This window comes from Hydra viridissima, unplaced genomic scaffold (assembly GCF_058129835.1).
Source record: "Hydra viridissima isolate aposymbiotic clone 2 unplaced genomic scaffold, HvirCarnegie_v1 scaffold_1, whole genome shotgun sequence".
Lineage (NCBI taxonomy): Eukaryota > Metazoa > Cnidaria > Hydrozoa > Anthoathecata > Hydridae > Hydra > Hydra viridissima.
The window spans coordinates 25,643,125-25,667,060 of NW_028324300.1; the positions used below are offsets into that span (position 1 = coordinate 25,643,125).

The 23,936-nt window shown below is 29.9% G+C and overlaps 3 protein-coding genes and 1 pseudogene across 3 annotated transcripts in view; 2 read left to right on the top strand and 2 right to left on the bottom strand.

Moving 5' to 3' along the window:
* The window catches only part of LOC149894098 (uncharacterized), a 90,940-nt gene extending 86,130 nt beyond the window's left edge, over window positions 1-4,810 (top strand). The window contains exon 29 of the mRNA XM_090077114.1: window positions 4,006-4,810. Coding sequence (XP_089933240.1) covers window positions 4,006-4,550 — 545 coding nt within the window. The 3' untranslated portion in view covers window positions 4,551-4,810. The remainder of the gene's footprint in view (window positions 1-4,005) is intronic.
* Window positions 4,811-9,219: 4,409 nt separating this feature from the next.
* On the bottom strand, window positions 9,220-14,007 carry LOC145192683 (uncharacterized). Its single transcript, XM_090089035.1, has 3 exons — window positions 13,841-14,007; window positions 10,900-12,108; window positions 9,220-9,840 (listed from the first exon to the last, which is right to left on the bottom strand). The coding sequence occupies exons 2-3, from the start codon at window positions 11,732-11,734 to the stop codon at window positions 9,293-9,295; spliced, it is 1,383 nt and encodes a 460-aa protein (XP_089945161.1). The 5' UTR covers window positions 11,735-12,108; window positions 13,841-14,007; the 3' UTR covers window positions 9,220-9,292.
* Window positions 14,008-15,624: 1,617 nt separating this feature from the next.
* LOC149894099 (tyrosine-protein kinase receptor torso-like) lies at window positions 15,625-17,797 on the bottom strand (annotated as a pseudogene).
* Window positions 17,798-18,154: 357 nt separating this feature from the next.
* On the top strand, window positions 18,155-20,862 carry LOC145196484 (uncharacterized). Its single transcript, XM_090076236.1, has one exon. The coding sequence runs from the start codon at window positions 18,759-18,761 to the stop codon at window positions 20,814-20,816; it is 2,058 nt and encodes a 685-aa protein (XP_089932362.1). The 5' UTR covers window positions 18,155-18,758; the 3' UTR covers window positions 20,817-20,862.
* Window positions 20,863-23,936: the final 3,074 nt, after the last annotated feature.

The following is a 23,936-nucleotide window of genomic DNA, read 5'->3' on the forward strand; positions in this document are numbered from 1 at the left end:
AAGATATTTATTATTTCAACTTGTTTATGGACTTTTTTACATGATCAGTGCTTTTTTTTTGAGAAAATTTCTTCCATCTGTTTACTTGCCACAAATACAAAATAATTGATGAATTAGGTTACTTCTCTTTTCAAAAAAAGCTCCTATAGCTGAAAGGAAAAAGTAAAGATTTTTACTAGATGAGTTTTTTTGGTCTGTTTTACAATTCAGTATTTTACTAATTGTAGTGTAAATGGTGTTATTGTCAGTTGTGTATGTTATCTAGCTCAAGGGAATGTTTTGTCAGTTTTGTTTGTTAGCCTATTTCTTTATATAAAATAAAATATTCTCAGGTAAAACTTGTTTTAATTCTTGTTTAATTATTTGTTATAATCAATTTTTTATTATTTTTTAAAAAGTAAATATTAATAAAGTTTGCGTGTCCTGTCAATATCCTTTGTAATTGATAAATAAACTTTAATTTTAACATACTTTCTATTTTGTGAGTTTTTATTTTTTCATGTGTATACACATGAAAAATATTCATTAAGAATCTTATTTACCTCCCATTGAATTTAAGTAACATGTAACAATTTAAAAGCCAACTAATAAATAGAAAATTAAAAGAAAAACTTAGCTGTAAAAGCAAGTAGCTCTTTTTCAAACTTTATTCAAAACTACGTTGTACTAATCAATAACTTGAAATTAATAAAACGTAAATTTACTAACATAAAAGATCAAAACAAACAAAAAAAAAACAAATAATAGCAATATTTTGTTGCTGTTTAAAATAGCAAATTTTAAACAGCAATAAAGCGATTGTATGAAGTTACTAACGTGTTGATGAGTACCACCAAAATGGCTGCTGCAATAAGACTCTGATTATCTTCAGTATATTGAAGCTCATCATTTTTTGCTTAACGAAAATTAATGCTTAGTATAAACTGTTGTTTTGAGAAGGTGGTTAGCTGATGTTAACACCCGATAGAAAAACTAAGCAACGCTTGTTTATAGCATATCCATCTGTAAGCTCAATAGCACCTGCTGACATTAAATTCATAAAACTATAGAAACAATATATGTAAGTAAAATCGTAGCTAAGAGTAAGCTCTCAGAGTTTTTACAGCCAATGTTTTTAAAGTTGTTGCAGTAACAACGCTTTAAGTTCAACATCATTTGTTGACATTTAATCGCTGCATTTACCTTGGTTTTAAGTTCATGAAAAAATTTTTACAAAAAGTTACAAAAAAATTTTCAATTTTCAGCATTACTCACAGAAAGCTCCATTCGAAAAAAAGGATATTAGGTTAAAATAGATAGATAGGATAGGGATATATAGATTAAGTAGATAGATTGGTGTTATGGTTCATTCTAGAACTTTCTAGATACAACAGAACATTCGAGAATCTTCTAGATATATAATAACGTTCCAGAATGCTCTGTATCTTTCTAGGAACTTTCTATTTTATTATAAATATTAAGTTTGTGATATTATTTGTATTGTATTGGTATTCTTAAATCGAAAATAAAAGCTTTACTGAAATCGAACTTTTATTTGGATCTGTCAAGAAATATAACAATAGGATAGGGTAGTAGCTTTTTGTTTTCTTCTCCTCAATAAAGTCTCTTGTTTGTTCTCTTGTAAACAATTTCTTTCGATAAAAAAAACTTTACTGCTTAAAGAAAACTAACCGTTGTTATCCCTGCAGTTTCGGTTTACCAACTGACAGTCGAAAACAAGTACACGCTGTATTTTGGAATGCTTGTCAGCATGATTATCAGAGTCTTTATAAGGTGGTAGACTACTCTAGTCGGAAAGAAAATAGAATGTTATTTTTTTTAGAAAATTCAAAAAAAAAAAATTTGGTGCGATTTTGTTATTCTTTTGTTAAGCAGGTTGTAGCTCGATGTTGAAAAGACTTTTTGATTTTTTTTGACTTTAGCTTGTAACAGTACCATGACAATCCCTGTTCGTAAGAAAAATGCGTTGAAATGAGTGGTTAAGTGATTAAAGAAATCAATCACTCGTTTCAACGCATTTTTTTACATTTTACACTTCTCAGTTATTACTTAAACTTATACATACAATGTGTAGACGTAGACAGCAATATCTAAAAATCTACAAAAATTGAAATTCGATGTTAATCACTTGCACCCTTCATATAGAGAAAATCTACTTTTGTAATAACGTTGTAAAATATAGTTGCAAGAGATGAAATGGTTTTCTTGTAATTATAATTTGCAATATATAGGAAATGTTCAGGATATCTTACGTTTAATGACTTTGATATAATTTGTTTCTATCTACCAATCAGCAGAGAGAAAGAAACAAATTATTTAGAGTGTTAAACATATATTCGCAATCTGGTCTCCTTTAGTCAGTCAAAATTTTCTTATGATATTGATCTAAATTTAAAAATGAAAAGCCAAGCTTTGAGATTTCACTTGTAAATGAATATTTACTTCCACTCTTTAATTTTCGATTTACTGGTTGACAGAAGCAAGCATTTCTGTTAACCAAAAAGGTCGCTCTTATAACGTAAGAGAGATAAGATTTTCTTTTTATATAATTTTTAATAGAGAGATGAGATTTGAGTTTTAATTTTCAGTTTTTTTATCATAATAAAAAAGTTTTTCCAATTATAACAAAATTGAAAACAAGTTTTAGTTGGTTGAAATTTTCAATTTAAAAAAGTGCAAAATATTTTTACAGATAGATTGATTGGATTTTTCATAGAAAATTTTAGAAAAATTAATGCATGTAAAAAGTTAGGTAGCGTTTCACTCATAAAATTCAAACTGGAACTTGCTACAGACTATTACAAGGTTATCACAGTTGAAGGGTGTGGTAAAAGAAAAGTGGTTTGTTGACCCCAATAATTTTCATCAACAAAAAAAATTCTAATCAACGTCACACAACTGAGTTAAGAAACAATTGAAGCCACGAGCTCCACAAATTTCATTTGGTCTTTTGCTGTTTTGATTTTCAACAACTCATTTGTTTTCTACTGATTTTGAACATCGCTTACATTACAATGCCCTCGTTATAATGACTTACATCACAATGGCCTCGTTATAATGGCTTATATTACAATGGCCTCGTTATGATGGCTACGTTATAATGGCTTACATTATAATGGTAGAAAAATATGGAGATCAAGTTGGATACATCAAATCCGAATGTGGGGCGTGGGACAAAAAATCGTGCATTTACTTTCTAAAAATGAAAACTTCTGATTCATTTAAAGAATAGAGAAGAACATAAACGGTTTAATTTACTATTTTTTAATTCTTGTTAGTTATTAGAAATGCATTAAACTAATTAAAATGTCTCGTTTTTACGCCATTTTAATGCTATATATCTAAGTTCAAAATGAACGAAGAAGGAGGACTATTTTTTTTTTTTTTTTTTTATGAAAATATTTTTTTGTGCCATGACCCAAATGAAATGATTTTTTACCTAAATTTTCGTCGAATTCCAAAACCGCAAAAACTCGGCCGTATTCAAACTGGTTCCTTGCATAGTGGAACAATCAGATTTTAGTTGACATGGGAAATATCGGTTTGTTTTTACATCATCTATTTTATTGTAAAAATTGTACAAAAAAAAGTTGGTTCTTGAAGCAAAACTTGAATTATGCTTATTTAGAATCCACGGCCTCAATTCCTTTTTAATGTATTGTAAATGAACGCAGCGTGTTTTTTTAGGACTGGTTTCTCCTATCTGCCAGTTATTCCGAAAAAAATATTTATATATAGAGTGTTTCGTGATAATTAGAACGAATAGAAAGATTGCAAACTCAGTTCCAAATTACGTATCTATTTAACAAATATTCATGAAGTAAAAAATAATTTTCTAATTGATTTGTTATCTTTTGGATTGTTTTCATCTTTTCGATATACAAAATCATATCCGTTTTTATATTTATTAAACACGATATTGTGTTTAATGCTGATTGTTTTGAGTAATTTGTGTTGCAAATAAATAAATGTTAACAACAATATTAATATGTTATTCTACTGCAGATCACAACATATTCATGGAATGCTTCTTTGAAGCTCAGGCGTCGGTAACCAAGGACTTGAAAAGATTGATCGATGAACAAAAATTTAGGATTTATATACGCGAAGGAAAAACTGCTTATGAAGTTTTATATGAAAAATATTTCATGGAGAGATTTTTTGATGCAGGATGCAAGTTGGATGAATTATCTGTTGAGAAAAATATTTTATCTGAAGATGAGCAAAAACTTCTCATTTTATGTTCGACCAACGTTCGTCGTGTTTGGTTATTTCATCCAGTGAAAATCGATGGATGGACACCGAAATATCAGAATGAAGAGGTAGGGATAGACATCAGTTATACTTTCGTATCAAAAAACGAGTTTGAAAATTTCGTCCTCCCGTGGATTCGAGTTGCTGATAAATTAGATCTTTCCCTTCACGATGGCACGAACTTTATCGACGACATTTGTGAATGGCTTCGTAGTTTTAAATTCAAGAAGTTGTGTATCGAGTACCGTAGAAAAACCTTTGATGAAATCGAAGAGTTTAAAGTAAGAAACACGTAAAAATGTTTAATATGTCAAATAAATTATATTATTGATAATCATAGTATTATAATTAATATAATATATGACGAATTGGTATAATATATGACGAGTTAATATAATATATGACGAATTAATATAATATATGACGAGTTAATATAATAAATGACGAGTTAATATAATATACGACGTTATCGTGGTACCCTTGACGATACCAATGAGACCGTGGGTAAGTTGTTGTTTGTTTTTTTGATGTCGATAAAATTCTTAAATAAATTCAAACTCGGAAAACAAAATTTTAGCGAAGTTTTTTAAAAGCTTCGAACGCTGGATTTTTTTCTTCTCTCTCGAAGAAAACGATGGATGTTTTTTTTCTTCGCAGTTTTATATTTTTTGTTAAAATATTTGTTGAGTTTTATTAAATATAATCAGTGTTTTTGTTTCGAAAATTTTTCGTTTGTTTTCAAATCAAAATTTTTTCAACCCCAATCGTTGATGTTCTGATTTAAATATTCTTTTGATCAATTAAAACTTGCCGTTTTCATACCTTAAGAGAAAAAAATAAAATAAAACAATTTTAAAGCCAGTTAAACGTCAGTTTAACGTCAATTGAGAGAAGCAGAAAAAAAATAAAAAAAGTTCGATAGAACTTTTTTTTAGCACCTTTCAGGTTTAACGTTAAATTAGTAAAAATAAGAAGTAAAATAAAAAAAACAACTTTAAAACAAATAATCGTAAATTTATCTCAAGTTTTATCAATTTTTGTTTGTTCAAAAGTTTTTATCGTATTTTTTTTATTTAAGGTATAAGACCCCTCGAAAATCTTTAAAAACTTACGTAGGGGAAAGGTGCCTATGATGGCATACTTAACTTTAACGTTTCTCTGAGTCATTACCTGAAGACTTAAAAAATAATTTTTGACATGAGTGTATTCCTTCTAGCATGCAGAATAATAATAAATCTTAGAATTTTTACTATTTTGTTTTTTTATAACTTTATACCATTAAAAAAAACACAAGTATGGCATCATAGGCAACTAACTGCTCCTATGATGGCACACTTTAAAGAAATTAGACAAACAAGAATTTTTTTTGTTTTTTATTAATATAAACACAACTTATCAAAAAAACAAAATTAATAATAATAATTTGGTCAATAAGCATAGTTCACATATAAAAATTTTTCTACTTCTCATAATGTCTGCACATAAACAATGACACCAAGATCTGCATTTTTGACAACAAATCCATGGTTCTTTAGAGCAAGACAGCGAATAAAGTTCATCACAATTCAAAAATGCTGTATCAAATTCAAAATCCAATTTATTATTACTTCTTTTAATCTCCTCACTGCAGTATTTTTCTTCAATAGCCGTCTTTCTTTTTGTTTTTCTAACTAATTTTTCCTTTTCTTTGTTATCTTTTTCATTTGCCTTATCTTTTAATTCTTGAATGTCCGGTGTGATATTCAGAGGTCCAGTTTTTCCACGTTTTCGTGCCCTTTTCAATTAAATTTTAGGGGTTGCTAAAGGCACCGGACACAACTTTTATATACTAGATCTTATCCTTTCGTTGAAACAGAAGATCCAATGCATATAGAAGCTTCTGATGGGGGAGATCTCATTTCCAAATGTGTTGGTTTCTCAAACTCTCGTATTTCATCTTTGTTCTTAGCCTGATTACCTTTTTAAGAGCATAAAAATTTATTTCAGGCATTTTTTTCAGTTCATTTTGCAGGCTTTCCTATGATGGCAACTCCTTGGTATGCCATCATAGGAAAGAGTCACCATATTTATTAAAACAAGCTGTGTCTACCTTATTCTACACATAGCATTAAAATAAGTATTCTAATAAATCTACAAAGCCTGCAGATGAAACGCATGAAAATCTCACTTCTGTCTGATGTATAATAAAATCGTAATCCTAAATATATGAGGGCATTAAAACTACAACACCACATGCGAAAATTTATGTTTGTTGATTACAAATGTATTATTTATGACAGAGGGACGAATTTTTATCAAAAGTAATGAATTGCTAATATACACATGTTGGTCTAATCACTTACGCACCAAAACTAATATTTTTGGAAATATGACCAGTATGCCATCATAGGCGCTATGCCATCATAGGCACCTTTCCCCTATATTTGGCACGAAATTTATCGCTAAACACGAATTTGAAAACCATTTTTAAAGATTTATTTAGTTCTTGAGTAATCCAATGTTTCCTTTTACTGGGTAAATTTGGTCTGCTTAGCAACACGCTTAGCAACGAGTTTTTAATGAGAATTGCGAGCTTTTTCATTGTATTTTTTTAATCTAATAAACTTTCTAAACAATGCAGAGTAAAACAAAGTACTAAAAGTTAAAAATCAAGAAGATTTCATGGAAATAGATATACCAGAAATTTTCTAAATGATTCAACTTTGCCAGTGGCTTCTTTCATTAGTACTGAAAAAGACAATCTTTCATTTAGCACTTTGTTGAATTTATCTGTATCTTCAAAAAAATATATTTATACACCACAGCTAAATGAAAAGACATGCTCTGGAAGAAAAACTTTTGATGTAAATAATAGAATAATTTATTCAATGCGTGCATGTGGTCAAGGATTTTCAGGATTAGAAAAATTTACATCTTTAATGAACATCCTTAAACTAATGACTAAAAACAATTACAAAAAAATAACTAAAACTGTCTCTGAATGTGCTAAAGTTATTGCAAAAAAAACAATGATTGATGCTGCTAAAGATATCTCTCAGTCTTCTTTAAATATTGTTGATTCTGCAGTAACAGTTGATGGTAGCTGGTAACGACGTGGATTCTCTTTATTAAATGGAGTTGTTACAGCGATATCAATGAAAACAGGTAAAATTCTTGATTGCAAACCAATGAGTCGATCATGCAAAGCATATAGCCTGAAATTTAAACTAAAAGAAAGTAATCCTATTGCATTTGAAACATGGAAATCATTACATGTATGTAAATTGAATTATCGTGGCTCTGCTCCTGGCATGGAAGTGATTGATACACAAAGAATGTTTAGTCGTTCGATCTCACAAAATAGACAAAGATATGTAGACTATTATGGGGATGGAGATTGTAAAAGCTATTCTTACGTTAAGGATACTGATCTTTGTTGTTATGAAATTAAATTTCTTATGTAGCTTAAAATAAACATTTAAAGATTCAAAGTTTGTGTTTTAAGGCATTCTTTCTCTTTAAATCAGAAGTAATGAAGATTGGGTCTCAATAAACCAATCTTAAAGAAAGTAGTTTTTTTAATGGTTTATGTTCTCAAGAAACCCTCCTTAATCACTAAAAACAGTCTGACGTGTTAGATTTTATAATTTCTAGAAAAATATTTTTTGCCTGGAAGTTGTTGAGAATATTTGGGTTCAAAACTAAATAAAAGTTGCAACCTTTTTTTCTCTTTGTAATTGTCAGTATTGTCAATTTTTTTTTTTTTTTTTTATATAACATTTCTTATTTCTTATATATATTCCTACTTCCAACTTAAGGATGAGTTGTCTCTGGGTAGAGAGTATGCGTAAATATTTATTTAAAATGGTGGTGATAATTGTCAGTGAAGATATTGATTCATTTGACAAATTTTTGCCAATTCTAAGCTTTAAGAGTGTATTCAAATCAACTTGTCATTGATGAGAGCGGGGTTATTTAGCAACTAATTATTGTAATTATTATAATTGTTATAAGCAACTAATTGAAGTGAAAGAAGTGGAATGGTAAGCTATAATCCATTAAAATAAGGGTTTTCGGGGCAATCAAATCTTGTCTTGCGTCCTCTACTTTCAGCTATTATGGAAAAAATGCGTATCAGAAAAAGACTTTCTGCTTTAAAAACTTCACTTTCATTACTTTTTGAAACTTTTTGTTTATCGACTGCCAATTTTAGTCATGAAAATCAATCTTGGTCGTACAAGGTTGTCGGACGGATAGTATCTCTTAACTGATTTGACTTGAAAGTTAGACGAAGACGTTTGTGTACTTTAACTAAGTTAAAATAACTCTTCTTTGTCAGCATTGAGCAATAATGGATATAATTTAGATGGATGTATATGATGGAGATAATCTAGGTTATAAAAAGTACCTTTTTTAACATGTTAAACATAAATTGGGTCCCTGAGTAAAAATATTTTGGAACTTTTTAATGCTCCAAAATATTATTACTCAATCAAAGTTAACAGTGATAAAAACAACCTGTAATAGATGTAACAAAGTTTATTATTTTTTAATTTCGTTTTTTTTTTAATGGAAAAGTTTCCTTTCGCTTCGTTTTTAAATATACTGTGAACACTACTCTATCGTTTGTTATCCTTTCGTTCGATTGCAACAACTATTTATACATATGCTGCGTTGCAACAGATTTCATACAACTTTATAATTTTTCAAGACTACAAGAACAAAAAAATTCACCTAAGACAGTTAAACACAATTGAATACAATTATACACAACGAAAATAATAAAATGCTATGAAACTGAACTTAAAATACACGTCAATTGATCAAGGGATTGTTCATCAATTTACAAGAAGAAGAAATGTTAAACATTTTCAATTCCCCCTCCCCCAAAAGTAAACAATAGAGTCAGCTACACACAAAAAAATCCCCCCATTCGTGACCGAATTACTTATCAGTTACATACATCTGAAATAACAAATCAGGGTGTACTTACGAATGCTTATTTGTAATTTCATAGCTGTTGTTTATGATACATAATAAAAGACATAAATATTAAAAGTTAAAATTTATAACTTTCAAACTCATCGATGTTATTAAACCATTCTCCACAGTATTTGATCCACAAACACTTCACGTTCGAACTTCGAATCCAGCTGCAAATATCGTCAATGTAATCGGCGCCGTTGTGAAGATGGAGATCTAACCGGTTAGCGATTTGTATCCATGGGACGAAACCTTCAAACTCGCATTTTGATACAAGCGTTTCTTCAATGTTTATCCACACTTTTTCTATTTTATTTTTGGGGAATAATCCATCATTTGGCGGAACATTAAACACCACCCAATCAACATTGGTTGAACATTTATTGAAGAAATACTTTTCTTCATCTGATAAATTATTTTTACAAAGAAGTAAACAGTCCAATTTTTTACCTGCATCACTAAATTTTTTAAATAAATATTTCTCTTGTGCTAACTCAAAAGACGATTTTCCATCGCGCATTGCTATCTCCCACCATCCTCGTTCATCCAAAGATCTTTTTAAATCTTCTGTAATAGAAGCCTGTGCTTCAAAAAAGCACTCGACGAATAATTTTTCATTGTATTCTGAATAATAAGAAAAAGAAAAACAAATAAATGGAAAATTGATTTTTTTTCTTTTATCTTTTAAAGTTTTGTTTAAAGCTGTGCAACCACTGAACCTTCATCAAACCACTGATTCCACTTTGGTAAGATTAAAGAAAGCAAATTTACTAAAGAAAAAAAAATTATTGGAAATAAAAGTATTTGCAATTGTTTTATAATTCTATTTTATGAAGTTTTTGAATAAAAGCATAAAAGTTTATCGTGTGCTCATAGAGATGAATGACCAACCAATGAATTTTTTTAAAAACACGATAATAAAAGTAAAAATTATAAACTGAGCTGGGATGTTTACACGTTTTTTTAGATACTAATGTCGGTTTGAGCAAACAGGTATATTGCGTTCTCTCATAAGGCATCATCCCTTTCATCTTTGAACACATCAAAAAGTTCAGCAAATTGTGCAATTATTCTGGGATGAAGGCCATGCTTAAGAAGACTGGTGATTCATGTGATTAACATAGTTATCATGGGGTTGTGGCTGCACGTTTTCCGAGGAATACATCATTATCTTTTTAGATCCTTACGAGATTCGATCTTGCTATCACAACTTCTTATGAAGAAAGAACATCAAGTTAGTGCAGGCAGCTGCATTCTGATGAAATAATTTCGTAGACACAACGTTAATGCTCAAAAGCAGTGAAAAGGTACTTTTATAACATTAGAGAATTTTCTCTAATGCAAGTGTAAAAGTTTTTTCCGTGTTAGAGTCACTCTTTTTGTACTTTCTAACATGGGCGGCCGCACGGAACATTACAATACGGGGCATTAGAAACTTTATTACATAACTTAGTAATATGTTTTTAAAAAATGGGATGCGAAGTGTGAAAGTATGTCTGTCCCATTCTTACTCCCCCAATCCAACCCCGTCTCTCCTTCGCAAAGGAAGTCTTCGGTCAGTTTTTGGACATCTTATTGCTTTTGGGTTATATGTTTTTTATTTTCATTACTTTCGTAAAAAGGCTCGTTTTTGTAGCTATAATAAAACATGTAAGAATATTAAAAATTGATGGTCACACTTACCACAAATTTCTCTCAGCCAGAATTTCTCCTTATAGGCTAATTTTTGTGATTGGCTAATTAAACTTACAAAGTCTCTCTCATTGTCATTTAGAAATCCACATATCGTAGGTAAACAACTGCTTAATTTGTAATTATCAAAGACTTTTTGAGGAGTTTCAAACATATACAAATGAACAGAAGCGCAGAACTTCATTAAAGAGAGATGAACAAACTGATATTGGTTATTGAAGTTTGACTTTTCAATAAAACCAAATGGTTCAATACCATTTTCATCGAGGATTGTGGCCAACTCAGTTTGAATAGCCATTTCTTTTCCCTCATTCAACATTTTGAAAGCTACCTCGCATACTTTTAAAATATGATGACTGTTTCTTTGCATAAATTCAATTAATGTTGTATCTGTTTTGTTGGCTTGTTGCGCAATATGTAAAAAAACGAGCGTTTGTAGTTCGGTCACGGTTATCAAGCAAAAACTGTTAAGACTTAGATAAGGTTTTGAAGAACTAGTTGTTAAATAAAAAGGAGCAGAAAACAAGGCCATAGAAACAGGAGAAGGCTGGAATGTTTTTTGATATTGAGTTTGCAGAGTTTCATTTGGTAAAGGATTTTCACAAGGATTTTCTATTTCAGTTTTGCTAAGACCCATGATCTGTAAATGCAAAATATCCCCCTCTCTTTTAACTAAACTCTGGTGTTTCATTACGGCTTGAACTTTCGTTTCGCGCTTGCATCTTTTTGCACCAAAAATAATTGCTTTTGTATCTTTTACAAGTTGTAGGTTTTTTTCAAAATGCATTAATTCATCCAAACCATCTATAACAAAAATAACCGTCATTTCTCCTTTTACATTTTCGTTAAACTACTTATAAACACTCTTGCTCCAAAACTATCTTGAAACTTATTCAAGAAAAAGGAAATTATTTGCCTGACGTAAATGAAATTTTTAAAGGACAGTATATTTTTCTGATACTAGCGAAGTCAGAGATCAAAAGCAATGGCGGTTCATTTGCAAATCGTCGAACTTTGCCGTTTTGAAACTGTTATTTTTAATATTACTTCCATTCATGAAATTAACCTCAAATCTCGTTAACACCAGCTATATCCTTTACAACTCGATGTGATTTGTTAATAGATCAATAGTATTGTTTCTCTTGTTATCTGCTGTTCCACATTTTTAAACATAAAATGATTACACTTGATCTGGCGCATCTAAAAAGCAAGAGAAATACATATTAGTTGGAGTGGAAAAACTTCTAGGCGCACCCTGTGCGCCTAGAAGTTTTTCCACTCCAACTTCCACTCCAAGAGTATAATATCATACTTAAAAAAAAAGTGAAATTCAAGATGGCTGTGAGAAAACTCATGCAACCTTATTTTAGCAAAAAGATTTACATTGTCTCTACCAAGTTGTCTATAAAACAGCTGAAATTATGGTTCAAATTAAAAGGATAAAAAACAAAGGAACGCATCTGACAAAAAGTTGATTCTGATATAAAGATTTACAAAGTTTTTTCAAAGTTTATTTTTCGAATTGTTAAACAATTCAAGCAACTGGCAACTTGGTAGCTGACACTGATTTGTGCTTAGTTTGGATTGCCATTTATTCAAAAAATGCAAACTCTAATTGAAAATATGTATCCATAGAGACGTCATAGAGTACGCACCGAAGTTGCTATTTATATTTATAAGGTGCTGTGATGTATAAACATGTATTTTTTAAAAATTATCTAGAGTATTATTCTTTAAAATTATTCTTTGGTAACTACACTACAACAAATAATAGTTTATGGCCATGATTCTCACAACTCTGTTGAACTCTGTTGTTGTTAAAATCGACATAGAAACTATCGATGACTGCATATTGTTCCCACTGATTGCAACTGTTAGACTGTACTTTATTTTGCTCTCTGAAAACTTAACACAATACTTATTGACAGCACTACAGTCAACAAGTCAAACTTCACTGGATTATTCAAGAAAGCTTGGGACCAAGCATTTACAACTGCTAACATTATATCTGGTATTCAAGCATGAGATATTTATCTATATAATCCATCTGCCATTGTAAAAGTACAATTGAAAACGGTTGTATAATGATTGCCATTGTAAAAGTACAATTGACAATGGTAATTTGATAAAATGGTAAATTGACAATCTTCTCCCATACCTTAACTTTTATGATGTCAAGTCAAAAGTATTTTTTCCTTACTTCTTTTGAAAATATGCAAGCTGCAAGTTGAATGATCAGAAAAAAAAAAGAGGAAAAGATTGAAGCTGCAAAAATGAAAAAATATAAGCAGCAAGAGGCAAAAGAAATGAAATTAAGAAAGCAACAGGATATGGATTTGAAAAGTTCCTTTAAAAAGATTTAGCTGGTAAAAAGTTGTAATTCATATAATCAAATTTATGTAAAGTTTTGATTTTTTTAGACTTTTTTTGTGTTTTGGTTTGTAAGACATTAATTTGTTAAAGAAAAAAAGTCCTCTCCCTTTGAGTACAACCAGTATAACCAGTCCTTTCTCTGATTACAACCAGTTCATAAAAAGGACCAACCAAAGATCATAAAAAGGGGAACTTTTTTTTAACTTTTTTTAATCAATGTTTGCCATCTAAACAATAAAAATGTCTAGACAATATTTTAATGAAATTATGTTAATAATTATGATCTTATTTTGAGAAAGCCGTTCAGTGCTGTCAAATTTTTCGACTCTTTCTTCATAAAAACAAAAGTGGTCTTGTGTTTGTTCTATTCTTTCAATCGACAACAAATATTTTTTTTCTAACGAATTTGTCATTTACAACGAAAATTATAAAGCTAAGTAAGTGCCCTTTCGTTTTAAAGAGGTTTCGGATGTTTTCATACACGACTTTTTAAATGCGTAAATATTGTAATTGAAAGGTTAGAAAACAGATGTCTTACGAAAAAACAAAAAGCACTTACTGGAATTTTTTTCTTTCTCCCGCTTCTTGCTAAGTAGAGAGGTTTCTTTATGAATAATTAAATTAACGAAAAATTCTACGAAACAAGATTTTTTATAAAATATTTACTCCTCATGTTTTTGCAATGATAATGAATAGCTCTAATGTCGGCACCGAGATAAAGTTTATAAACTTTATGCAACAAAATGATTGGTTATATCCAAACCATAATTTTGATTGGTTGATGTTGATTCACTCAGAATGGTCTGTTAAGCATTGATTTGATTAAATAATCCTAACCGGATATGATAAAACATTATTTTTTTAATTTATCTAATCAAAATAATTTAACTTTTTACTAAATTATAAGGTTAATAAATTACTTGATTATTTATAAGTTAAACAAACTTTCACTTTCTCAATTTCTTTTTTTTTTTTTGTTTTCTTTGTTTTATCTTTGTCATTTTCTTAAATGAATGAAAATTGAATTTTTCTGCGGTTTAAAGATACAATTTTTGCTTATTGAGCTTCTACAACAACATTCTGCATATTATACAACAATGTTCTGCATATTATACAACAATATTCTGCATATTATACAACAATATTCTGCATATTATACAACAGTGTTATGCATATTTTACGAGCATGGTAGTTCTAAGATTGTGCAGAACATATCTGTTTTTTTTCCATTCTAAAATCTGATAAACTAGGATTTTCAACGAGAAAATGTATAAAATTGATACGCCAGGGTTTTCAACGAAAAATATTTTCATTTTCGTTGAAAACCCTGGTGTATCATTTTTATGCATTTTCTTGTTGAAAATCCTAGTGTATCAGATTGCTTTGAGAACAGTGCCAAGAGTTGTCTAACAATTAAAGTACACCAGTACAATCAAAAGGAAATTAGGAAGTGAAAGAAAAAAAAGTTTTAGGCAGATAAGATCTTACTAAAAAAATTGAAAGATACCTTAGGCAGAAATCCGGGCACTTCTGTTCAAACAAATTAATTTAAAAGTAAGCGCTAAAACTACACCAAGAGTAAAGAGAAATTTCGGCTGTAAATCTTATAAAAAGGAAAAAGTTCCTCGTCATGGAAAAAAATCAAGAAAATATTTCAATTCGTCGTTCAAAGTTGCTAAATAAAAAATTATGTACTAAAAAGCCTTATTTAAATATTGATGGCATAAGGTATTGTACAGCATATTTCCGATCACTTCTAGGACACCAACATTATTCAACATTTAATCGCAAGAAACTAAATTCCAAATATAAATGTATCGGAATGCATAAATTTGCTAAAACATTTTAGTTTTAAAAGCAATTTGAAGGACGCTCTTGTTTTGTGACTACGGGAACAATAAACACCAAAATATACATCAAAGCTCAAAAAGCGTATTATGTAATTTTAATCTTTTAAGAGTAATTCGTTATTTTGGCCCTATTTAGCATCATGTCACTAGTCTGGGATAACTTTAAACTGGCTTGGAGAACATAAAGTAGATTTCGTTAAAAAACACTCCAATCCACCAAATTATCCTGAATTACGTCCTATCAAAAGATATTTGGCTAATTTCAAAGAAATACTAAGATTCAAGATAAAATTGTAAAAGAAGTTAAAAGCATCAAAAATAAAATGATTAAATCAAGAAAGTCCAGCCGAAGACCGTGCAAAAGCTGATGTCGAGTGTAAAACGCAACATGCGTGCGTTCTCACGTAAACAACTTCACAAACTCACTTAAGTAAAGTTGATTTTTTCTGGTGTCTTAAGTGAAGTTGATTTTTTCTGGAATGTGTCTTATAATTTACCTAGATACATTAAACAAATGTTTCAACAAACCAAGGGTAACAATTTCAAATAAAACGATACCAAACGCCCAACTAAAACATAAATTGCAATTTGTAAGAAATCTCATTTGTTCTAATTTAGAAAAACAAAAACTATATACAAAAAAAGGCTAAGACGCCTGTGCGTAGACTTAAATATTAAAATTTACAATCACTTTGTGAATATCACTTTGTAAAATATTAAAATTTACACATCACTTTGTGAAGTAAACACTTGGTCAACTAGAGCTTCATATGACATCCACTTTAATGGCATACTACAATATTTGTTGCCTACGTACTGCATTTCATATTGGATTTTTCGTGACAAACGGTAATCTAAGATTTTAATCTTTTTTGTTGCACCAACCAAGATATTTCTGGCAGCAAGATCACGATTAACCAGTTTTTGTATTGAAAGAAATTCCTAGAGCAAATAATTTACCATAAAGTTGATAAAAGAATAGTTAAAATTTGGATAAATGTGAAATGTTAATTTAAAGCGTTGACTAAAAGAGGGAGTCTAATCTTTTACATTACAACAACCTAACGTAAAAAGAAGATAAATTAGACCTAGAGGGTTAAATACAAAAGAGCCTAGTAATACTTTAACGTTTAAAAAAAGTACCATTCCTGATGCACTTGCCATGCAAAACTAAGCAAATCATCTGGCGTAATTACTTCAGCATTATCAAGAGGAATATCATCTGATGAATCTGTACTTGAATTCTTACTTGTTTCTCTGTCTAATTTCCTCTTTAAATGGTAAAAATACTTTAAATTTAAAAAAATAAAATAAATATGCTAATAAATTATATAAAAATGAAAAAAAACCTCAATCGATTGATAGTTTGTTGTGTATATAATGCTTACACAGGGTGGCCAAATTTTTATAAATAAAAGAGGATTTTAGAGGAGATCTTGCATTTAATTTAGAGGACTTTTTCGCAAAACTACAAAATTTTGAATAAAAATAGAGGATTTTAGAGGATTTTTTATATAGGTTTAACGTCCATGTTTCCACATAACTGGGGTTATGTGGAAACATGGACGTTAGATGACACGGATTCACTAAAAATAATTTTTTATGACCCAATCCTCATTTCAGATGTTACCCAGTTTCGCAGACCATGAGTTTTGAAAATAAAAACCTACTTGTTAATGCTCTTTTAAATGAAATACCACAATGAATTGTGGTATTTGATTTTTTCTTTTAAATCAAATACCACAATTCATTTTGGTATTTGATTTAAAAGAAAACAAAAAAAAGTCTCAACCTTTTTCTGTCTAGTTTGATGGTAAGAAAATTGACAAGACTGAGTACCAAGTTGTGTGCTTGAAAAATGACAAAAGAACATTAAAACTTGGCATTTTGGTTTGTGACAGTGGATCCTCTGCAAACATATATAAAGCACTACAGGACCTACTTAATGATTACAATGCATCGAACAGTATTCAGATGATCATCTCTGACACAACAGCTGTAAATACTGGTGACAAGAATGGAGTTGTAGCCTAGCTTCAGAAAACATTTCGAGACGAGGGATTCGATGAACCTCAATACATCGGCTGCCAACACCACATTCTTGATCTTGTTCTACGACATGCGTTGGATTTCTTTTTTCCTATACAGTCACAGTTGCCTAACATTAACTACAAATTTATTAATGAGATTATGGAGCATTATGATGATTTAAAAAATGCCTACAAGGGCACAGCAGTGGTAGCAGAGTATGAGAACCTCGGCTGGAGAGATTACTTTAAATTTCTTTTTCAGCTTTGTGAAGCATACAAGTTTTACAAAAATGAGGCAAAATGGCCTTGTATCAAATGGCACAAGCTGCCATCACTGCACAGTGCCAGGTCTCGAAGAGGCATTTTTGCGCTTATTGCATTTTTCATTCTTCCAAACTGGCGAGAACAGCTGACGATAACTTGCAATTTCGTAGCAACTACATGGTCGCGGGCCTGGTTTTCAAACCAGCACTATGCAGAGGCGGCTTATGAAGACCTGCTGTCAGCAATATCCCAACTTAAATGTTCCAAAGCTGTGAAATGCTTCTCTAACCACTGGAAGAAGGAACCATCAGTGCTTGATGTGCCTCGATCCAACATAGTAGCCGAGAGAGCTGTAAAGTTGATGGAGGACATTCGTTCTTCTTGTAGAACAAACAAATATCTTAACTGTAAATTTATTAATACTAATACACAAATCTGAAAGATTATTAACATCACTACAAATGCTGTAGGACAGTGTAGGTACTCATTCTCATGTATTTCTCATGTGTATTGTATATAAAGCTGACATATTATAATTAATAGCCTTTGGGCCGCTATGTGTTGTATGGTTAAATATGAAACTGTCTTAGGTGCGGGAAGTTTTTTCAAGGTATGGTAAAATCAATGTCATTTCCGCGATTTATAGGCAAAAGTTCATCATTTAGAACCCCAGGCTAATTGATTTAAAATTTATCATATCATGGCCTACTTTATTTATACGGCCGGATATTTTGCATTTTGAAAAAAAAATAGAAGGCCAGTTTTTTCATAAGGCGCTTTTAAAGGAGCAACTCGAGTTTCAAAGAATATGGTTAACAAATGTTGTATTGTGAATTGTCGTTCAAATTATGATGGTGAAGTATCTACAGTAGTTTTTTCGTTTCCAAAAAATGAAGAGTTGAAAAAAAATTGGATTAAATTTGTAAATAGAAAAGATTAGACACCTACAAATACTTCCGTAATATGCATCAAACATTTTGAAAAAAAATATTATAAGAAAGGTAATACGAATCAACGTTTTCGATTAATAAAAAAACTAAAGCCTATTCCAACTATTTTTGATTGTACAAATTTGCCTGAAGAAAGTCCATCACAACTTATAAAATCTTCTAATTCGTTAAGAAAATCACCAACTAAAAGAATATTTCAGCCAGATCAATATGGACAGTTTTTATTGAGTGATTTGATTATAAACTTTGATGATATTACTGAAAGTCTTGCTCCAGATGGTTTTTCATTCTTGAAGTATGACGATCATGTAATTTTTTATAAATTGAGTCATAGTACTTTATCTATTCCTGAAGTTACAGAGTGCATTCGCATAAACAATGAGATGCATGTTAAATTATTTTACAAAGGTTCACCCCTACCATTACCTCAGTGGTTTCGTCATGGAAGAGATTGTTGTTTATCTCGTAAAAGCATGCTTTATAATTTTCCTACCTACATTAAATCACAAGCTGAACAATTTTCATCTATATTGACTGAATTACAGCAAATTAAGTATATGAAGAAACCTATTTTTTCAGTCAATATTATAAAGTATTCACTGATGTTACGATATACTTCTACACAGTCATACCAACTTTTGCGTGAAGAATTGCCTTTACCATCAATATCTTTACTTAAAAAAATAACTAGTGGAAATATTGATGCTCTAAGTTGTGCAAAACATTTAAAATTAGAAGGGAAGATATCTCAAGACATTTGCTTGATTTTTGATGAAATGTACTTGCAAAAATGTGAAGAGTATTTTGGTGGAGAGATGATTGGTAGTGATGAGTCTGGAGAATTGTATAATGGAATAGTTTGTTTTATGATAGTTGGCCTGAAACAAAATATTCCATATGTGATTAAATCATTACCTAAAAAAACAATCAATGCTGAATGGTTGAAAGAAGAAATTTTTGAATGTCTTCGTATTCTAACTGAATGTGAATTTAATGTTAGAGTTATTGTGTGTGACAACCATTCCTCTAATGTTTCTTGTTTTAAAAAAATCCTTTGTGCATCAAATCAACAAGCTGAAGATTTGTTTTTTATTTACAATCTAAAAAAGATTTACCTTTGTTTTGATGTTGTACATCTTATTAAAAATATCAGAAATAATTTGTTAAATTGTAAAAGATTTTTATTTCCAGATTTTAAGTTTGATGGATTTAAAGATCCTATAATTGTATGTGGTGGAGAAATAAAATGGAACACCTTCCACAATATTTATGAAAAAGACCTCGCTCTTGATGCTGGTTTGCGTAAAGCACCAAAAATAACAATGAAAGTATTACATCCAGGCAATTTTAAACAAAACGTTTCTTTAGCACTTGCAATTTTTGATGAAACTACTTCTGCAGCAATTCACTCATATTTCCCTGATCTTAAATGTAGTGCAGATTTTTTGACATTATTTTACAAGTGGTGGGTTTTATCAAATTCAAAAAGTCAGTATTCAACGTGTAATATTTTAGGTAATGCAGTTGTTTCTGGAGATAAAAAACCTGAATTTCTTAGGGAAATGGCACACTGGATTGAAGCTTGGCAATTGCAAAAGGTACCAAACTGTGAGAAGTTTACTTTAAGTGCTCAAACAGCTGCAGCATTGATAAGAACACTTAATTGTCATGCCTCATTGATTGAGGACTTACTTAATGACGGATATAACTTTGTTTTAACTGGGAGGTTTCAAAGTGACCCATTAGAAAGGAGATTTGGACAATATAGACAAATGAGTGGTGGAAGATTTTTGATTGGTTTAAAAGATGTCTCTATTTCTGAAAAAATATTAAAAATCAAAAGTATAGTTAAAGAAAGTATTAACTTTGATGATAGTTTGAAAGTACCACTTGAGTCAGAAAATAATTTAACAGATTTGAAAAACTTTCTTCTTGATATCGATACAACTCAGTGTACTCCACAAATCATGAATCTAGCACCAGAAAGTAGAGAAGTAGGTGCTCATATTGCTGGATATATAGCAAAGAAACTAAAAAAACGCTTTGGTACATGTTGCCAAGAATTTTTATGTTGTGCTAATATTGATGAAAGCAATCCTGATCATACTTATTTAACAATTATTTCTAGGGGTGGTCTCACTATTCCTTCACCATCACTTTTGGATTATGTTTGCACATCGTTTGCTATGATTGACTACTCTTATAACAAAATAAAGAAACTTAATTTACATGCAAGACAAGCTTTAGAATATTTGTTAAATCACTTTTGTGACTCTTTTCAGACTTTTTCTTGTCCTATGCATGAGAAAACTGGGATAAAACTTGCTGGAAGAATTGTTATCAACATTTTCCTTAATAATAAAAGAATTATCTCTACCAGCGAAGTAGCTGTTAATCATGTAAAATCTTTTAAAAAGAGAAAATTTGAAAAAACTCAATAAATTATATATAATACAATTACTTTTTATTTTGATGAAAAAAGAAAAAGATTTAAATATTTTATATAAATATTCTTGTTTTTTAAATTGTGTCTGTTTACTTAAATTCTAAGTTTTAAATAAAGGCTTGTTTTGATATCTTTTTATTTATTTCTTATAGAATATTCGCTTAGTACCTAAATTTATGAATATAAACCACTTTTGTCGACTTTTTAAATTTAGAAAGTAAAATACATTTGCAAATATTCAAAAAGTCTTAAGTTTTCGAAACATTACGATTTTGAAAACTGGCCTTCTATTTTTTTTTTCAAAATGCAAAATATCCGGCCGTATAAATAAAGTAGGCCATGATCATATACCTAGTGCCCATTATAGTATTTGTAGAAAAGAGAAAGAGAAGCAACATTACGACGATGTGATAATGGTTGGAGGTTGGCTGCAAAAGCAGGTCTAACTATGTTTACAATGCCTTTTTGCACCTTGTCTAAAAGATAAAGGGCATCGTTAGAAGACCACTTAAACAGGTTTTCACTAATTCCGTGTGAATTCTTTTGTTGCATTTTTGTAGATTCTGTAGGTTTATTTAAAAAAATGTTAAAATAAACCTAAGAAGAAGAAGGTAATCTATTTTTCTTACGACTAAATTCCGTTTTCTCTAGAAATTATTACTAAAAAAAAAAAATCAACAGAAAAAGTAGTTTTTTATCAATTTATTATGGAAAGTTTTATATATTTGTAGAATTTGTTGATTTATACGAAAAAACATAAAAATAAACATTAAAGAAGCAAGGAAAGCAATCTTTTTTACGACAAAACCTCTTTTTCTTAACGAAAACTAAGTTAAAATTAATAAATAACACAAAAGCAACAAAATAATAGGTTTTCACTGATTTCTTTTGAAATCTTTTTTTTTATATATGTAGATTTTTTGGGTTTGTTCGAAAAAATTATGAATTCAACATAAAGGAAGGCAAGGGAATCTATGCTTTTTACGACAAAACTTTTTTTCTGTACATTGACTTACATAAAATAAAAAAACGAGACAGAAGAAACAAAAAAACAAATTTTCACAGATTTCGTTTAAAATCTTTTAATGTTCTTTTGTAGATTCTGTGGGTTTTATCAAAAAGAATGTTTAAATAAACTTGAGGGAATAAAGAGAACGTTAGTTATTTAGGACAAAACCCTCTTTTTCTTTAATAAAACTCACTTTAAATTCAATAATAAGACAAAGTTACAAAAGAACAGGTTTTCACTAATATATCTTGTATGTTATATTTTTGTAGATTTTGTGGCTTTTTTTAAATAAACGTTGAAATGGACCTAAGAGTGGCAAGTTAGGCTATGTTTGTTACGACAAAACCCCCTTTTCTGTACAAAAACTAACTTAAAGTTAAAAAATAAGACACAAGCATAAAAAAACAGGTTTCCGTTGATTTCTTTTAAATCTTTTGTTATACTTTTGTAGATTTTTTGGGTATAGTCAATAAAATGTATAATGAAAGCAAAGGCATCAAGCTAAACCCATGTTTTTTTGCTCAAGAAAACATATAACTAGATAAAGTCTTTCACGAAAACGATTATTTCTCTGAAAAGCAACAAAAAAACAGGTTTTCACTGATTCCCTTTTGAATAATTTGTTATGTTTTTATAGATTCTGTGGGTTTATTTGAAAAAATGTTAAAATAAACTTGAGGGATTCAAAGGAACCAAAGTTTTTTACGACAAAACCCCTTTTTCTGACAATGGCTGTTGAAGCAGGAAACTGTGATTATATTTGTGATAGTGAATTTATAATGCTTTTAGAAACTTTTGAAAAAGATCGTGAACTTAAAAATTATGCTGAAACTGTTTTAGAAGTGAGTACTTTTAAAAGTATAAAGTTTTGTTTGTGTAGCTCATAAAAACCATTAATATCCAAGCCAACATATCCTATTAGGCCCCATATGGGCACCAAATGGGCAGCTTTATGGGTCCCAAATGGGTTGCCCACATCCCGTCCAAGGAAAAGTGTCGCTGGGCGTGAATTGGGTTCCAAGTGAGCTGCCTACGTGGGGCCCAGTAAAGTACCATTTAGTAAAAATTTCTATATACACGGTTTTTCAGTTAAATTTCTAATTTTCAATTAGTTAAAATGATTAATTATAACAATAAAGCTGTTACTGCACTAATGTGCACAGAATTTTGTATATTTTTCATATAGTTCATATTATAAGAAAAATATACAAAAACCAGTACAAATTTGTACACAAATTTCATACAGAATTTTAAAATTATGTATGAAATTAGTCACTTAAATCACTAATCTCATACACCGGAAAACACACTACAAAACGTCACGGCTTAAATACAAAATTAAACAATAAATTTCATAGCACCTTATGCATAAACACACAGCAACACCAAAGCACTAAAAAGGCTATAGTATTCAGAGTTTGTTGATAAAAACACTTATGTATTGAAACACTGCAACACTTGAACACAAAATTAAGCTACAATTTTCATAGGTCGGTTTTCTTTTTAGGCGCTTGAAAAATTTACTGCAACCTGAAACACAAAAATAAAAAAAAGAGAATTTTTCTTTTGCAGTTTGATTAAATACATTTCAATTTTTTTATCTTTCTTGATGAAGCCTTTCTTGATGAAGCCTTTGTTACTTTGCTTTTTTCGCTCTTTCTGCACGTTTACCATCACGATCTCGCGCTCCAGTAAATCATTTGTCTCGATGTCTTTTTTAGTTGCATTTGAAGTCAGCACATTTTGCTGAACAGCACCTTAAAAAGATAATAGTTCCATAAACACTCATTGTTATCTTAATATACATTTGCAAAAGACACAATCTAATTCTTCGGCATAAAATTTGTCAGTAAGTAACTATGGTGAAACACCTTACTTCTCACTTATTATTATAGTGATGCAATATTATCATTTATTATTAAATAAAACATTCCAACACACAACTCTTACAATAATATCATTAATTAAACGTAAACTAATCTTATTTAGTTTGATATCTTTAATTTTCATAATTATGAAATTAGTCTTGAAGTGAAGCAAAACCTATTAGGGATTTAAAGGATATTACAATATTGAACAGCAATAAATAGAAAATACAGTTGAATA

Coding starts and splice junctions, on each gene's coding strand:
- LOC145192683 (XM_090089035.1), bottom strand. CDS start 11,734: ATGACGGTTATTTTTGTTATAGATGGTTTGGATGAATTAATGCATTTT. Junction 9,841..10,899: donor CTGGCTGAGAGAAATTTGTG/GTAAGTGTGACC, acceptor CTTATTATTCAG/AATACAATGAAAAATTATTC.
- LOC145196484 (XM_090076236.1), top strand. CDS start 18,759: ATGCATGTTAAATTATTTTACAAAGGTTCACCCCTACCATTACCTCAG.